This window comes from Sphaerodactylus townsendi, linkage group LG05, assembly GCF_021028975.2.
Source record: "Sphaerodactylus townsendi isolate TG3544 linkage group LG05, MPM_Stown_v2.3, whole genome shotgun sequence".
NCBI lineage: Eukaryota > Metazoa > Chordata > Lepidosauria > Squamata > Sphaerodactylidae > Sphaerodactylus > Sphaerodactylus townsendi.
The window spans coordinates 52,098,972-52,117,776 of record NC_059429.1 but is presented as its reverse complement, the minus strand read 5'-3'; the positions used below and the strand labels follow the sequence as shown (position 1 = coordinate 52,117,776).

The window sequence follows — 18,805 nt, the reverse complement described above, 5'->3', positions numbered from 1 at the left end:
ACACACTTTCTAGACATGCACCCATCTACTTTAAGTTGAGAAACTGGAGAAATAGGAGGTTTGCTATTGGTATACACTACAGTTGGTCTTATTTTCAATGCCAGCTAAAACAGAAATAATTTATATCTCAGGAAGATGGCACCTGTCCAGTTGTGAAGGACTCACTGCTCTGTAAATATTGAGCTTTACTTTTTACTTTCTTTGCTTTCTAACTATTAATAGAAGCATTTGTCCAGCTCTGAACATCTGACAATAACAGCAGAAGACTGATTTTGCCACCTTATCTCTGTATATGGTTTTAAGACAGATAACTTATTTAAAAACAAATGCACCACTCTGCCCTAATTACCTAATAGCCCCTTGCAACTTCAGTTCTAACTGCAAAATCTGAATTGAACTGTGTGAATCTTTACAACACTTTGTTGGCTGAAAATTGTGAAAATAATTTAACTGATGTCTCAAGAAAAGCAGCAAAGAGTCCCAGACAAATCCAGCCCTTCTCCTATGAGTAAACAACCCAAGATAGAGGATTTTTTTCCAACTAGAACCAAGGACGCTGTGAAAATTAAGTACACGATGCCTGTTTCAAACTGGTTCTCCCCTCTAGCTCATGAGGAAGAGATCGATGCGGTGTCTTCAGCAGAGAGTACTGCACTGCTGCAATAAGGGGAATTAAACAACAGACAGAAGCTATCTGCACCCTCACGGCTGTGACCATGGAGAATATTTACAGAGAACTGAACAGTATTAAACTCAGTCTGAGCTACATTATTAAGAACATAAGAAGAACATAAGAAAGAGCCTTGCTGGATCAGACCAGAGTCCATCTAGTCCAACACTCTGCTACTTGCAGTGGCCCACCAGATGCCTTTGGGAGCTCACATGCAGGATGTGAAAGCAATGACCTTCTGCTGCTGCTGCTCACAAGCACCTAGTCTGCTAAGGCATTTGCAATCTCAGATCAAGGAGGATCAAGATTGGTAGCCATACTTTGACGACTTCTCATAAATCTGTCCAAGCCCCCTTTTAAGCTATCCAGGTTAGTGGATATAACCACCTCCTGTGCAGTGTATTCCAAACACCAATCACGTATTGCGTGAAGAAATGTTTCCTTTTATTAGTCCTAATTCCCCCCCCCCCCCCCAGCATTTTCAATGTATGTTCCCTGGTTTTAGTACTGTGAGAAAGAGAGAAAATTTTCTCTTTGTCAACATTTTCTACCCCATGTATAATTTTATAGACTTCAATCATATCGCCCCTCAGACGTCTCCTCTCTAAACTAAAGAGTTCCAAACGCTTCAGCCTCTCCTCATAAGGAAGGTGCTCCAATCCCTCAAACTTCCTTGTTGCCCTTCTGTGCACTTTTTCTACCTCTTTGATATCCTTTTTGAGATGTGGCGACCAGAACTGAACACAGTATTCCAAGTGCGGTCGCACCATTGCTTTATATAGGGCATGACAATCTTTGCAGTTTTATTATCAATTCCTTTCGTAACTATCCCCAGAGTATAAAGTTTGCCTTTTTCACAGCCCCGTGCATTGAGTTGACGTTCCCATGGAACTATCAACTCAGACACCCAAATCCCTTTCATGGTCTGTGACTGATAGCACTGACCCCTGTAGCGTGTATGTGAAGTTTGGATTTTTTGCCCCTATGTGCATCACTTTACATTTTGCTACATTGAACTGCATTTGCCATTTCTTTTTGCCATTAACCAATTTCTGAGTATTCCTATCATAGAGAACTCAAAATTAAGACAGAGCCAAGGAGGCTTTATCTCCCCTAAAATTTCATCTAAAGAGGGGAGTCAACTTCCTTCTTCTGTTCATGTGGCCGAGCGTGCTGAAGGCCTTATCACCCTAAGATCCCAGCAGTTTGTACTTGAGTGCAACAAAGTTTGCCTGATTATTTCTTACTACCATGGTATCTGTCCTGTTTGGAACTCTGTAGGTCTAGTTAAAAAGCATTTGAGTGTTACACTGAAGCAATGAGAAGTCATGATTGTTTTGGTAACAGTAGAACATTTAGGTGGTTTTAATACATTTCAAAGACTAGTTTTGTCCTTTGCCACAGCAGATATTCCCCAGTGCCTACTGAGAGGTCTTGATAGACTTGAGTATAAAGGCATTTATCCCATTTGTGTCATTAAAAACTTGACCATCCAACCACTGATTGAATGCCCCCCTGTGTGGGGGCTCCATAAGAGGAAAATCAAAGAGTCACACATATTACAGAAGAATCTGATTACCACCAGCCCCGTGGACATTGTGGGAGTTGAGAGCTCTTGGTCTAACACAAGCAATGCCAATAACAATGACCAACCAGGTGGCAAAAGTCCTATAAACAGAAAATGTTCATCCTTAGCCTATCTAAACATGTATATTACCAGACTACTGGGAGACCAAATTCATCTAAGGGTAGTTAACTTGCAAGCACTGCTCCAAATCTCCTGACCAAACAAGCCAGTCCTATAGAAGGTCATGGGAAAATCTCAACGGTTACACCGATTTTTGAAGGCCATTTGATCTCTGTAAGTGCTCAAAACCAAGTTCCTGACAATGATTTACCTGACCCTCTTTTGGTTGGTAGCCAGGAGTTCCCTGAAGGTTCCAGCGATGAACATCCTCATGAAGGATTTTCCTTGATTCCATTTAACATAATGAACACTTGCCATGGATATACTTCTCACACTACCCGAACATGAATCCACCCCCTAATGACTTTGACCCTCACTTTCAGGGTCCTAGATAATAATTTAATTAGCTTTGGTGCTGGCAAATCCTGGGCCTAGGAACTAGAGGGCCTTATTTTCCAGCCCTGCAGGATGGTAGTTTGTCATCCTTGAAGACGTTCGATACTGTTCGTGAAAGAGCATCTTCTTACGAGAATGGTTGCGTTTACTTCGATGTGAACAATTCTCTGGATCATCTTGCAGAAATCAAATGATGCCAGAACTTTCAGAATCCCAGTCCACATCCCATTAAATTGGCCTCTTGGAACATTGAGGGCTGGAAGAATAAAGTGGCTATTCCTGAGTTTTTAGATTTTTAAAAGAATTTTAATATTATATTACTGAAAGAGACATGGGACCCGCTACCTATTTGCCTCCCTAGATACTCATCATTCTGTCTTCCAGCTTTTAGGCTAAATCCCAAAGGAAGATGTGTATGAGTCAATAGAATTCACTCTCAAAATAGCCATTTTCTTCAGGGTAAATGATATCTGTAGTCTGGAGATACAGTTGCCAACTCTGGGTTCAGGAATACTTGGAAATATAAGGATGGAGCCTGGGAGGGCAGACTTTAGGGAGGAAGGGACATCAGCAGGTTATAATGTCATAGCCTTCCAAAGCAGTCATTTTCTTCAGAAGAACTGTAATAAATGTTTTAAATTAATAAACAATAAAGTGCTAATCTATCTATGTAGTCTGGAGATCATAATTTCAAGGGATGTAATTGCATGGGATCTCCAAATGGAATTGGAAAATCTATCTGGAGATCAATTATAAAATTGGGAGATTGCCAGTCTCCATCTGGAGTCTGACAACCCTTGATATTAATTACATAATGATAGATAGATATATTTTGTTCTACAACAATTTTTCCCTTTAAACTTAAAAAATCAAATAATGTAGTTCCAATTTTACCTTATAACCAAGTGTTGAAGACAGTGAAGGTGTTTCTAAAAATGCCATAAGTACAAATGTTGTTTGGGCATATTGGTGAGTCATCTTTATGTACATGTGTTTTTGTTTTAGATACAGCTTGCTGAATTAGTTTATTTTCACTATACATCTGGAAAAATACAGTGATACCAACTGACAGACACAAGATTAGCAGAAACCAAGGTCCCTTCCACACATGCACAATAATGTACTTTCAATCCTTTTTAAATGAACTTTTAAAGTCACTTAAAAATATTAACAGGTCCTGAAAGGATAGAGTTTCAAGTTGAGGCAAGAAGGAAATACTTCTTAGCAACAATAGAACATGCGGGCAAAGGATGTAATTCTTGCTGCTTTATTATATTCTTTTGCAATAAGAGGGTTTTTTTCTTACAATCTGGCTTAGTTAGTAATGAATGGAGATTGAAGGAAACTGCTGAAAGCATTGAATGCTGCAAGATAGGGCAAGAATAAGACAGAGTTTTATTTTCCATACTTGAATGCTTTTTTAAATAAATAAATAAATAAATCTTTGCTCCCAAAGGCCAACTGGCATACATACATTTCCCATTCTCCAGTTTACCCTCAAAACAGTCTTATGATGTAGGTAAGGCTGAAAATTACTACTGGCCCAGTCATTCAGTGAGTGAGGATTTTAATACTGGTCCCCAGTCATACTTCAATGTAGTTGTTAAAAAAAGTGTTCCTTAAAGGTCAAGTGGTACCAATAGGTGCCTCTCAGACTGAGCACAACTGTAGGTGATCTAATTAAAGGAATCTAGATTCCAAACAATGTCTATTTAACTAATTCCCTCCTGATGGTGCAAGATTAATACTGTAAATAAAAGTCTCTAACTACATATTTGGTTAACTCTGTTTATCTTGTGATGCATTCCTCAGTACAGAGATTACTTTCAAGTATGTCTATGCTGATTGTATTTGTTGGATATAATATTCAGTTTTTGCTCTGAGTAGTTCTCCCAGTAGTCAATAAATATTTTGTACTACAAACGCACTTTCTATTGTTTCATAGAAAATTCTGCATAAGAGTTGAGATGTTCTGCTGCAGCAAAAATAAGCAGAAATCTTGTGGTACTTTGCATATAGCACTTCTAATGCATGGTAGGATAAGAGCTTGTAGGATCTTGTTTGTGTGTCATGGTTTCCGGCTCTTGTCAAGTGAAGTCAACCTTGTGCCAGAGATAAGCTCTGGTCCTTGAAAGCATATGCCACATTATATTTGCTAGTCTTTATGGTGCCACAAAACTCATTGTATTTTTCCTAGGGATTGTTCCCCCCCTCCATAACATTCTAGCTTGGGGGCAGCTAGGCTGCTTTGTGTGTGTGTGTGTGTGTGTGTGTGCGCGCGCGTGCGCGTGCCACAGCTAACTTATGGTGACCCTGTTGAATTTTCAAGGCAAGAGTCATTCAGAATTTGCCATTGCTTGCCTCTGTGTGGACTGAGAAAGTTCTGAGAAAACTGTGACTGGTCCAAGGTCACCCAGCAGACTTGATGTGGAGGAGTGTGGAATTGAACCCGGTTTTCCAGATTAAAGTCCACTTCTTAACCACTTGCCACGTTTGCTCTCTAGGCTGCTTCACAGAGATATTATTTTCATATGAGCAAGGCACTTTTTATTATGTGCTTAACTTCTAAGCTTATTAGCTATCATTAAATTAAACCAAAAGATTGCTAAAAACTACAATCCAGGCCTTTTGGATGGGAATAAAAGCAAAATGCATCATTATGTTCAAATTACCAGGGATCTCTTCTCAACAGAGAAGAGCTTTTGACAGAAATGAGCAGTAGCTTTCTTTTGTTCTCAAGAACCTGTAGCTGATCATTACTTCCTGCAGTGTAAGAACACTTACAAGAGTCAGATTGGGGAGGGGAGGATTAGAGGAAGGAACTTCAGTAGTCAGTGAGTGACCTTCTGAACATCTTTACAGTTCCTTGCGGTAGAGCTATGCCTCAGGCCAGCCTTTACTAGAACCATTTTGTAACCTCAGGCAAAGATGAAGTGAGCTAGAATAGAAACAGAAATACGCTCAGCCCACATGCTTCTGGCATATAAGGCCAATAACATCACAGCGGGAGAATGTAAGAACTCCTTTGGATGGTTTCAGACCACCCACCCACTGAGTCTTATACTGCTGCCCATAATTGGCACTGATGGTCCAGAATTTAAGGCACAGAGAAATCTTTCCCTACATGCTACTTTTATAGCCTCGTGCAGACATTATAGATGCACAGTACAAGCACAGACACTGAACTTTGGTTATATGTATACAGCACATGTGGATACTCCTACTTCTAGTAATTGCCAGCCCAGTTCTTAAAACTATAACCTTTATTCTCTCATATTTTCAAAGGCAACACAAAAAAATGTGCTTGAGTTCTTCTTTTTCTTATCACACCACACCCTCCCACTATGCTGTTCCAATTTATTCCTCACTGTTTTTTCCAGTGTAGAAGAGAATATAGTCATATGAGATGACCAAATATGCCTTATCTTCTGTTAATAGCAATAGCTTCTGTATTATTGTAACTTTTGAAAAGAAAGTAAAACATATATTTTGCAGAGAACTTAGACCATATAGCTTGATAAACAGGAGCTATAATCTGAATATTAAATGATTCCAGTAAATAATATTGTAAAAAACCATATTCATATTATTTTAAAAGAAACCACATTCAGGAAATAATATGCTCTTTGTGTTACTTGTTAAAATACTCTATATTCAGTTCATTTAGCAGTTATTAAAGATCTAGTTGCCACTTATATGGGAAGGTCAATGAAAACCAGATTACTAAATAATCTGGAATGATTTTTACTGACTTTAAGATTTTAAGAAGGTAAATGATCTTCATTTTACTGCAGATACAATGCTTTGTAATGAAGTCATTTCACATTCAGCTTTGAACAAGTGCATTGTCAAGTGCAAAATGAGATCAGATCTATCTGTCCAGGCCTACAGACATGGATTGAGTCCGCATGGGCCAAAAACAGTTCCCCTGGAATGCTAACAACACCGTTTCAGGGGCATTGCTCACATGGATGCTACCTCCACAAAAAGGCAGCACCGTGCTCCCTGCCCAAGGGCGGAAATGCTGTTTCCCTGCTTTTGGGAAACAGCATTTCCCTGCTGGCGCTGTGGGAATGGCACCGGGTTGGAGGCGTCGCTTTTCAGCACCTCCATTTCCCCCTACACTTATTTTCTCTCTCTGCAGAGTTCTTCAGGGAAAGGGAGGCATGCCCACACTGCCCTTCAACCCCTGGGGAAAGAAAATGAAAGCGCCTCCATGTGGAGGCATCTCAGCAGGCCACGGCCACTCTGGGGCCACTCGCACCTCAGCGTGCAAATGCTCCAGGGCTCCACCAGTATTATATATGCCAGTGGGATGCCGCTATAGGGGCCCATGCGAAATTTGCCATGGCGGTGCAAAAAGGAGCCAGGCCCCATCAATCATTTGTCATGCCCTTCAAAACAGTACCAGGAATCGGTGTGAAATCTGCCACAAGTCTTTTGTGTAAATTCCCTATGAAAAAATGGCAGGATCTGAGGTTTTAAAAAAAGGTGTAAATCCTATCATAAATCTCCTAAGGGTGAATTATCTATGGGATTGGCTAGAACAGAATTAGCAGATAGTAGGATGGAAGAGTCCTTGTTTTCCCCACAACCCAATGTGAGGGGTAAAATACAGCCCCTAATCTCCTGCACACGCTCCTTCCAATCCCCAAAGCAAGCAACCACCCTTCTGAAAACCCAGCCTGCACTCCCCCTCCCACAAACACCCCTCCTGGCCAGCTAAGGAAAAGCCTTCCAAATCCCTGATCTGCACTCCCCCTCCCAAGTAACAAGCACACAACAACCTTCCCCACATACCAACATCCTTCTTAACACTCACCAAGGAACATTGTTCCCACTATCTTCTCTTCATCAACTCAGCCACCCAGGGAACAAAGCAATGAGTTTGGCTCACCTCCCCCCCACCCTTTACTAGAGGGCTTTTTATTTGAAACTAAAATAGGCTTTGGTGCTAGTAAAGTAAATCGATAATGATGGGCTGACCAACACTACATTCACCTCCCCACCTAAATATTTTTTTCTAGTTATGGGCCCAGATTAGTTTTTCCCAGGACGGCAGATAGCAGCTGCTAAGGGCAATTTCAAATTAAGAAAGCAGTGTGTTTCTGTGTGTGCTGAGGGTGGGGAGAGGAAGGGTAGCCTCTATTTTCCATAGTCCCAATCTGAATGAGATGCAAATATGCCTAGGAAGAATGGAACTTCCAGACCATATCTATTGTCCCAACAAAGGGTGGAACCAAGAAAATTATGTACTCTGTAGTTAGATCCTCTGAGGTCAATTCCCCACTGAGAAATTATAACTAGATACACTGGCGTAATGCCCATTGGGCAAGGTGGGAAGCTGCCCAGGGCATCACCTTGTGGGGGGCATCAAAATGCTGGGTTCATTTTTGGGTATTTTAGTGGTTTTCCATTTTTGGCCTGCAGGGGGCGCAGTTTTTAGGCTAGTGGCACCAAAATTTATGCTACCCCCCAAGTTTGGAGAGGTTTGGTTCAGGGAGTCCAAAGTTATGGACTCCCAAAGGGGGTGCCCCTATCCCCCATTGTTTCCAATGGGAGCTAATAGGAGATGGGGGCTACAGTTTTGAGGGTCCATAACTTTGGCCCCCCTGAACCAAACTGCACAAAACCTGGGGGGTATCATTAGGGCAGTCTCCTGATGACACCCTGAAAGTTTTGAGACTGTGCCTTCAGAAATGTGCCCCCCCAACCTGCAACCCCTGTTGACAGCAATGCAGAAAACTTAATGCAGAACGAAGATTATTGGGCAAATTTCGGGATGTTCTTGCAGGGAGGGCATTCTTGGACATATCAGCACCAAAATTTCAGGGTATCATCTGGAGACTGTCATGATGGCACCCCCAAGGTTTGGTGCAGTTTGGTTCAGGGGGTCCAAAGTTATGGACCCTCAAAATGGTAGCCCCTATCTCCTTAGCAAAGGGTAGCCCCCATCTCCCCCTAAACCAAACTGCACCAAACTTTGGGGGTCACATCAGGACAGTTTCCAGATGATACCCTGACATTTTGGTGCTGATACATCCAAAAATGCACCCCCTTCAGGAACGTCCCAGAAATTTGCCCAAGAATCTTTGTTCTGCATTGAGTTTTCTGTATTGCTGTCAATGTGGGTTGCAGGCTGGGGGGGCACATTTCTGAAGGCACAGTCTCAAAACTTTCAGGGTCTCATCAGGAGACTGCCCTGATGATGCCCCCCAGGTTTGGTGCAGTTTGGTTCAGGGGGGCCAAAGTTATGGACCCTCAAAACTGTAGCCCGCATCTCCTATTAGCTCCCATTGCAAGCCTTTATTGTACAACAATAATAAAAACGGATTTAAAAGCATATACAATACAGGAAATACATGTTAGGTCAAAGGAAATCTACTGGCATTTAGTAATTTCCAGGAGAAAGTCTGCCACTGTTATACAGAGAGAAGGATCAGGATTGTCCAACAAGTAGTGTAATCTAATTAAATCGGGGAGATCTGGTAAATGTAAAGGAGTAAGATTCACATACTTGGATATGATTTCCTTGAATCTGAGACAGTGTAGTAACTGGTGCGCCAGAGATTCAACTGAGCCATCATTACATGGGCACAATCTTTTAGCCTTTTCTTGCTTATTAAATCTGCCATGTAATAAGGCAGAAGGCATAACATTAAACCTGGCAAGCATTATGGCTCTCCTTTGAGCAGGGTTTATTAAGCAATACAGGTAGTGTGCCAAGTGGTCCCATTCAAATGGAAGAGAAAAATACAGGGGGAAGCAGGTTTTCTTGGCTGCGGTGATTAGGGTAGAGAACTCTCTATCCAATCGTTGATCTTTTAATTTCCTATAAGCTTCTGAATAGGACAAGGAGCAAAGTGAATCCATTGACAGTCCAATAGAGGCCATTTTTTCTTCAATTATGGAAAACCAGGGGTTGGAATGGGTGTCAGAGAGCAGACGGTGGACCAGGGAATTACAGTCCGAGAGAAAATGAATTCGCAGCCAGAATCTAAAAGCCCTCAGCCAAGCGGCTGATTCCAAGGAGTTTTGACCTAACTCCAGACAAAGAGCTGCATAGGGCACACAATTTGGGGATTAACTCCCATTGGAAACAATGGGGGATTGGGCACCCCCTTTGGGAATCCATAACTTTGGATCCTTGAACCAAACCTCACCAAACTTGGGAGGTAGCATAAGGACAGTCTCCTGATGACACGCTGAAATTTTAGTGCTGATATGTCTAAAAATGCACCCCCCACACGCACCAATGTCCTTGTGCAAAAAAAATTTGGTCGTGGTGGAGTGGCCGCCCGTGGGGGGGGAGAGCATCCAACTCAGGTTTTGCCCAGGGCTACAGTTTGCCTCGTTACGCCCCTGACTAAATACAACCAGGTTTTGAAAAAAAACTGCACCTTTTAATCAGGGTTTCATCCTCCCTACCGCAGCATGTATTCAGCAAAGACATGTGGCCCTATTTCGGTTTCCAGAAATGCAGCAATCCCCACTTCCACATGCTCTCCATTGAGTTTCTGTCCCGATTGGCTATCGTGCAATGTTGGGGCGGGACCTTCCCCCGCTCCAGCAAAGTCTGGCAGAGATTTTTCTTGCAGAGGTGTCCAGACCTTGCACATTTTTTTAAAAAAAGTATTTCCTTACAGAGGAGAAGGGGGAAGAGGGGGTTTGGAAGAAATGCAATTTACCCATTCCTTCTCCAGTGGGGAACTTGGCCCCAAACGGTTCTGCTGGCTGCGGAGGAAAGAAACCCAGGCCAGCTTGTGAAGGAAAGAAACCCAGGTCACCCTCTCTGCCCCCCAAAAGCACCCCTCCTCTCTCCTCTTCTGACAGCAGCAAGGCGCCTCCAGCACAGCCTTCAAAGTTCAAGGCAGAGCAGCCAGAGGGGATTTAATTGCTGGAGTTGCAGAGGAGGTCCACTAGCAGGGGGGAGGGGGAAGGCAAAAAGATCCCTTCCTATGTATGCATTGGATCACCCTCTGCAGGTTCCTTGGGGAGAGGAAGCCAAACGCATGCCCCCACTCCCCTCCCGCCTGGTGCTTGCTTCATTTTCCCCTCCCCGAAAAATATAAATCAGGCTGGAGACGGATTTAAGCCCCAGCTCCCGCTTGGTGGATGCGCACAAGGGCAGGCACGCGCCATCCCATAATTTGCCAGTTTAAAGGCTTGGTGCTCCATTGATCTGTTGCAAAGAGCCCAAACAAAAAACCGGCCAGAAGAAGAGGTTGCGTGCGCAGTGCTCTGTGCCCGCCGAGCGCTGATTGACTGGTGGCATTTGTGTCATGATTCACGGTGGGAAGTTTAAAGAAAGATTACACCCCTGTTCCTCCCCACGGAACTGGATAGGAAACGCTCTAGAGAAAAAGTTGTACTTTGAAGCAGGTTCTGCCAGGACACGGGATAAGGGGTAGAACAAGTGCCAGAAACAGAATGAAATCCTCTTCGTCGCTCAAGCAGTGAGGAGTTGTTCATGAAACCTGGTTATTTTGTGTTAGTAACATGCAATTAATCACCCATGGGGAATCGACCTGAGTTACTTACACTAAGAGAAGCCCCATCCTCTTTTGTATCAGCTGCTGAGTTACTAGCTTCAGCATGTTAGAGTAGGGAGACTATAGTAGGAGACCTCCTGGTCCCTGCCTCTTATCCCTTGCTCCTGGAGAAATTTGGGTGAAAAAAATGATATTGCTGTGCCCTGGGTAATTGCTGTAAGTGGCATCTAGCCCTGTCCCCAGAAATCCCCACTGACTTTGGAGACTGTGGCACTTATGACTTGTAAGCACAACAGAGCTCACGTCAGGGCTTCTCTTTTCTGGCAGACTTCTCCAGTGGCACAAAAGATAAGCATCTGAGTCTCTTAATCAAAATTACTACTTTTAAACTCCAGCACTTTATATATTCATGTGATGTGTATGCATATGCAAATCATCCATACATTATAAATCCTATCATAACTATTCAAAATGTATTTGTTAAATCTTGTGAAATTATTCAGTTCTCTGCCAGTACAAGTGCGCTTCCATGTAGAATTTTTTTTAAGGCTGTAAAAAAAACCTCTAAGAAACCTTGGCAACTCTTACAGCTTTTCACTCAGGGAAAAAGAGGAAAAAAGCATAATGCGTTTTCATAGTCTTGACTTCATCTGAAATGAAAAGCAGACATGATGGTCCTATTTCCTTCTCAGGATACCTGGAAGAGTTGTGTCTGCTTTCTGATGCAAATTGATTCATCTTCCAGAACAGAAATTACAGTCAACATTTACAAGGGAATCTTGTGGCTATTGTATCTTTAGTCTTCCTGCTTGCCGTCATAGAACAAACAGCTCAGCTTCATTGTCCTGCCATATTTTAGAAAGTTAAAGTAAACACTGTGATCACACTGTTTATGTCAATATCCTGCATTTTGCTGGCAAAACAGCAAATTGGCAGTCAGCAGCCATGAAGCAACCAGTTCTGAAACCACAGAACAGCCCAGGAAAGCTGCAAGAATGTCAGTTCATTTTGATCTTGTATTGGAAAAAAGAAAAAGAAAAAAGAATTTTGCTACATTGATTTTCACTCTTCTTTGTCATCCACTGTTTTTCAGAAGTCTGAATTGTTTCTGGATAGGGACTTTATGGAATGTTTATATTTTATTTCTCTGTCATTTAGATATGGTTTATATTCATACCTAAAACTGTAATTGTAATATAAAGAAACTGTTCAGCCCTCTAACCTCCTTTATTCACTGGATTCCTTATCAGCATTTTTACATCCGACAAACATTTCCTTTTAATCACTTTTCACATCTTTTCATGGTTTGCTACTCTGCCCCTTCCCCCCCCCCGCCCCAATTACAGTCCTGCTAGAAATGTTCCTTTGTGTAAAGAAGGTGTCCTGGTTTTAATCAGAATACGATGAGTTTTGCAGAAACTCCCCCAAATTTATTATATTTTGAATGGAAGCTTCATGATAAGGATCATAAAGATATGGCTCCTTTTCTGAAAGTAGAAGATGATCTCGATTTGCACAGCAGAGCAGAGTGATGTCTTCTCATTACTCCCTTGCCACTACAGATTTCCATGTGGCATTCTACAATATTCTCACTAGGCCTGAGTCTGAAGAGTGACCTTTCGGCCGATTCCCCACTGAAAAAGTGAAACTAGATAGAAACCGGTTTGGAAATAGTCGGGACCTTTTGAGCACGATTTCATGCTCCCCACTGAAGCTTGCGGCCCCCAAATGACCCTGTTCCTGGCAACATAGTAGCCATGCAAAACTCCCCACTCTCAGCGGATTTGCAGCGAGATCTGCTCGGGGCTTTCCTGATTGGCTGCTGCGTTGTGCTGGGGCAGGCATTTTTTTTTACTTTTCAATCTTGCAGATCCATGTCTATACAAGCATGCACAGAACTACCAAAAAAAAATACCTTGCCTAAAAAACAGCCTAAATATCATCACCATGGTGAAAAGAATTCAACAACCACTGTAAAGCCCTCTGCGGGGGAACTTTGTGTTAGTAACACACAATTAGTCGCCCATGGAGGGGAACAGGGTTTGCAGAAAAAACTAAATAGTTACAAAATGCATTGGGGGCTTAAATTCTCCCAAAATTAAATAAAGCTTTTCAGGATCCTGGTGGTGGCTTCTGCTGTGGCACCCGGGAGCTTGGCAGCTGCCTCGACAACATGAGGGGGAGGGAGTCTCAGGAAGCCTAAAGCAGCTCTGGGAAAGCCATCAAGCACTGCAAAGTGTGGGGTGGGAGCCTTTGCAGGCTCACCTGGTGAAGCTCTGGCAAGGAGAGAAGACTGAGATAGATTGTGTGCTGGGGTGGGAAGGGAGAAATAGATTAACGGGGAACTAATGTTTGGGACTCCACTCCTGATTAACCCAGGCAAAATGGCACCTGGTTGATACTGTGAGTAGAAAATGTGCTTGGGGGAATGTTTTGGGAAGGGTGGGCTGCAAAGGTCGGCAGCTCAGCAGAGTTGAAGACTGACATGATGTCAGGTCAGGAGTTCAGGCGGGCTGGCAGCGGGGCAGGGCGGGGAGATCAGGTGGCTGGGCGGTAAAAATAAACTGTTTCTGCTCCTGTGGTGTTTGCTCAGTAGTGGGTTCAATGCAGGATTTTTGAAAAGAATAGCCACATTGGTGATTTTTGAAAATTCCAGGATGAGGGAAATATTGTGGGTCAAAGAAAGTGAAATCAGAACATATAAAGTTTTTAAGTATTGGATCATGTTCAATGGAACTTGTATGGCATTATACCATTTCAGTGATTAGGGAGATCAAGAGATTCTAGTTGTAATTCTTCTCATTCTAGTGAAGAAGCAACATGTAGATTGTCTAGACAAATGAATAACATAAATTGTATCTCCATGATAGTAGCAGCAAGAAGCATGTGAATAACATATCCCTTTCCCACACCACACATTTTTGCTGCTTCTGTTCCTCTTCTTTTTTCCCATTGCACCTGCACAAAACTGGCTCTGATTCCCACCCACCCCCATTTTCTGCTGAGTCATTCAGTAATGCTACAATCTGACTAAGCATGGAAGGGGGGGAATAGGGGAATAAGTTCTTTAAAGGACTAAAAGTAGGAGGAGATAGCAAAGAGCAACAAGATGATGTAATATAGTGGTTAAGGTGTCAGACTAAGATGTAGGACAGCTGGATTAAAATCCTTATTCTGCCATGGAGGGCTGCTAGGTAACCTTAGGCCTCTTGAAATCTCTCAGCCTAGCTTGGCCAACAAGGGTGATTATAAACCTCAGATGGGACTTCCTGGTAGAACAGTTCCACTGGAAGAAATGGCAGCTTCAGATGGCAGACTGCATGGTATCACACTGCTGCTTCTTCCAAAACTCTACTTTACCCTGGCTCTTTCCCCAAATATCCAGTAATTTTTTTGAGCCAGAGTTGGCAGTTCTGCTCACAAGATTGCTGGTGTGAGGACTGAGTGGAGGAGGGGAAAAACAATATGAGCTGCTTTGGGTCCCAATTATGGAGAAAAACAGGATGCAAAATAAAATAATAAAATAAACAAATAAGCCTTCCTGTTTCGTTTTAAAAGTGAAGCTTCGCTGTACCCCTCCTCATAGCAACAACAATGGGAGTATCCACACAGATACATCCACAGCCACACCAAAGATTCCCATTGAAGTGAGAAAAAAGTTATGCTGATACAGTAGGACAGAATTCTGTGTAAAGAAAAGTTTGAAAGGGGAGTATTCTGTTTGATGTATGCATATTAAGAATGACTTTTATGATCTTTAGATTTTGTCCTTTACTGGCTTATATCAGAAACTGTGGAAGTTGACTTAACTGGAAAGAGTTTTAAGCAACATAGTAGTTCTTCACTTCAACAACTGATTTTCAAGAATAGGAATGTTAACTATGGCCGTTTCCGCACGGGCAAAATATGACGTCGTCGCAACGGAAAAAGAAGCCGCCAGAGCTGCCGAAGCAAGAGCGGCGAGGTAGGTCGCTACTGGCCGCTGAAAACGCTTAAACCCGCCGAAGACGGGTGTATCTGTGAAAACGCCAAACCACTCTTTTCCCCTTACGTGACGATCGACGACTGCATGGTAACAGCCGCCACGGAGTTGTCGCCACAAATGGCTGGCCTGCACGGCCAGGCGCGCGCAGGCGAACGCCGCCGTAGACGCCGGGCTCAAGAGCTCCGGGCGTAACCGGTCACATTTCTGGGCGGGCTGATCAAGCAGCCCTGGGTCTGCAACGCTTTTGATAAAGCGGGCCGCGAATTTGCGCACGCCATCGGCTGCTGCTTTTGGGTCGCGCGTGAAACGGCCTATGTAACTTTTGTACTGTTGTTTGTCATCACCTCATAGCCCACAAGTAAAGCACTTCATGTGACGTAATGCACATTAGCAAGGTTTGACAGGGTGAAGAGAAGCAGAATTTTAGTGACTGGGCCTCAAAGTCCATTAGAGTCTCTGAACAGAACCTCCATCTGGGGAACTGGGTGGAAAGTGTCTTTCTTGCCCATACCCTGGTGACATACTGATATGTCCCTATTGTTGTCAAGATAAGAGGTAAGTAAAGTATTTCAGTGAAAGTTGTACAGTAATTGGAACAAAACAAGTTGAAGTGGAGGTGGCCTACCGTAACAACCGGTTTTGTCAGGTCCAGTTATTCCAGGGCCAGTGAATCCTGGACTACAATAACAGCCTTGGACTCCATTGCGAACTTCACATTTGGCATGTTCATGGCATGTGTTGGTGCAGTTCTCATAGGTGCAGCTATGGTCTAGTAATGTGGACATAAAGACTGAACAGAAATGGACATAAATTAGTTTTAAATTTATTTGTTTATTGAAAATACTGAAAGCCCATCTTATCTCCTTAGAGTGAAGGTGATTAAAAAAACAAGTTGCAAACATATAAAACAACATCACAGTCCCTGAACAAGTTTTAAAGTTTTTCAAAAGCCAGATCCACCCAAAGCACTTGCCCTCCAAATGCCTTTTGACATTACACTTTTTAACATGACTTCCTGAATGCTGAAAAGGAAGGTACCCTCCACATCTCCTAGGATAAGACATTCCAAAAGGCCGATCCTTTCACAGAAAAAGGTTGACTTTGCCAGATGGGTAATCCTGAGGGAGTTTACAACAAGAAGAATGTTGTCTGAAGAAAGCAGTTGGCAATGGAAGTAGATCAATGGAAGTAGACCAGGGAATGTCATTGGATAAGTATGAGAGCCCAAGGCTGTGAAAGCCTTCAAATGCATAACTGACCCATTGATTTAGGCCCTGAAAAAAGGGAACCAGGGCAACTGACACATTATTAGGACGGCTGATGTGGGAAAGGATCTTGCTACTACACTGTGAATATGAAGAACAAGTGGGAATTTGGCATAAGAAACCAGCTTCAATATATTTTAGCACACAAAAATTATGTACACACAAAAATGCCTCACAACGGTTTACAAATAGCTTTAAAGATCGCCATCTTTTCTGTTTTTTGCCCTCTTAGGTGCAACTGACAAACCACTCTTTATCCTTTTGAATTAACCCAGCAGAGGGAGTGAATGAACTTTATCAGCACGGTTCCCCTTAACAAGCATTTTCAAATTACGTGTTTCAAAAACTTGCACAATTATGCAGCCATATGGCAGATAACATTTACATGCAATAGCAACAACAGTTCTGAGCAGTTTCCCATTTTTCAGTCCTATGACCACGATTTAGAGAAGTATACACCTCAGGCGTTAGTGGCTTTCTTTGGGGATGGGATAACTAAATCACAGATGGGTTGCTAATCCCTCTTTAAACCTGGCGACTGTGTCACAAACATTTCACTTTCAGAACTTTACATATTTTTCCATAATAATAACCTTTATTATCTCAATATGAAAAAAGGATATGAATCATACTTTTAGAAAATAAACAATGAGAACCAATTTGTGTAGCTATCTTGCCAAGTGATGGACAAAATGCAAGCTTCTTGCCTGGTGGTCTAATGAACAGGTATGTTACAGCTATGACCCTGACATTACAATTCTAAGATTAATTGCTTCAGTAGAAATGGAAGCCCTTTTCCATGAATAATAATGACCAACATTTTTGCAAGGTTAGCATTAAACAACTTTGTAAATAATCTAGATGTGGTTCTCTAGTGTATTATTCATTATTAATAATATGTATTTATTTTGTACAGATAACTTTTTAAGATTAAAAATGTTCTGGGCACTTTTGTGATCTGACATATCTGAGCATCAAGCTAGCATTACAAATGATTCAGTACAGAAAGGTTTATATAATCTCAAAGAGCAGTCCAAATGCATTCAACCCAATGGAAATTTTCCATCAATTTCCACTAAGAACTGGTGTTTGCCTCACTGCCCCACCCAACCACTAGAATTTCCCTGTTGAAAAAAATGGGTTTGTCAAACCTGGCAGCAACAGTCAGCTTTAAAAACTACCATAGAAGGACCTCTTAAAGGTCTGACTTATCATAACCCACATGCTGTCTCTTCCTTTCTCAAACCCTGTACATGAGTTCTCTTTCCTACATTTACTTTACACTCAGTCTCCATTTGGAGGGAAAAAAAGTACTTACCTAGGAACAGGAGAAGTTTCATGGGTGGTGATTTTAGGAAGAGTTCAGTGGTAAATCCTTTTGTAGTGAAAGGATCAGTCCTGCTATAGAACACATGAGCATTTGTAAAATGTCTACACATGCCCGTAACAGAGAGAAATCCTAGTGACGTTGCTACTGTTAGACTGGCATTCGTCCTTAGTTACACTGTTTCAGAAACTTGAAGGATAGGACAAAGTGTGTGCCAATAATGAAGAACAACTCAGCTGGGAAAAAAAGACTGACAGAGTGGATGAAGGAATGTGAGTGAGGATAGGGATTGAGGATAGGGCGCATGAGCAGAAGAATTGAGCAGATGAGGTGGTAGGGACCTAGGCAAAAAATAATGCAGGGAAAGAAAACAAGAAACTATTCAGATTAGCACACTGGATGGAGATGTAGATTGAAAGGAGATTGCCAGAATCTTGGAAGACTGCAGAAAATGTTCTGGAAGCTGAAAGGGGCAATAAGTGGAGGCAAAGCGACAGGAAGCCTCCCATCCCCCTTGCCTGAAGATAGTCACAAAAGTCAGAATTCTTGGGCAATCCTCATTGCTTTTGTCTGGACTTTTTTTCTTCAGTGCTCAAGGATGGCTAGACTCCGTGAGAATGTCTGTTTCTTTAAGAGCAGTAGCATAAGAAGGAGGTACAGGAAATCCACTAAGATTTCTTTTGTGTGGAAAATAAAGATACAAAGCTTAGGGAGGAAGAAGGCAGGAAGCTGAATGTTCAGCAAGGAATTTCAGGGCCAGCTCTTATATGGCTTAAGCAGAGAGGTAGATATTGAGGCCCCCAATGGGGTGACGTTATCACAATTAAAGAAGGAAAAGAGTGTAAAGGAACATGGGGAGGGGGGTGGAGAGAATAATTTTGCTAACTTGGAATGAAAAAAAATATTCTTGCACAAACATGATCAAAGTGTCAGGGAATAGATGCTATTTCTTGCTAGGAATTTTATCAGCTATGACTGCTGTG

At 42.3% G+C, this 18,805-nt stretch overlaps 1 protein-coding gene across 4 annotated transcripts in view; it reads right to left on the bottom strand.

Annotated features, from left to right (window-relative positions):
* The window catches only part of ADGRL4 (adhesion G protein-coupled receptor L4), a 124,265-nt gene extending 105,728 nt beyond the window's left edge, over window positions 1-18,537 (bottom strand). For all 4 annotated transcript variants that reach the window (XM_048498716.1, XM_048498719.1, XM_048498718.1 and 1 more), the window contains exons 1-2: window positions 17,814-18,537; window positions 15,856-16,020 (exon numbers count right to left, since the gene is read on the bottom strand). In XM_048498716.1, the coding sequence (XP_048354673.1) occupies window positions 15,856-16,020; window positions 17,814-17,934 (286 nt within the window). In that variant the 5' untranslated portion in view covers window positions 17,935-18,537. The remainder of the gene's footprint in view (window positions 1-15,855; window positions 16,021-17,813) is intronic.
* Window positions 18,538-18,805: the final 268 nt, after the last annotated feature.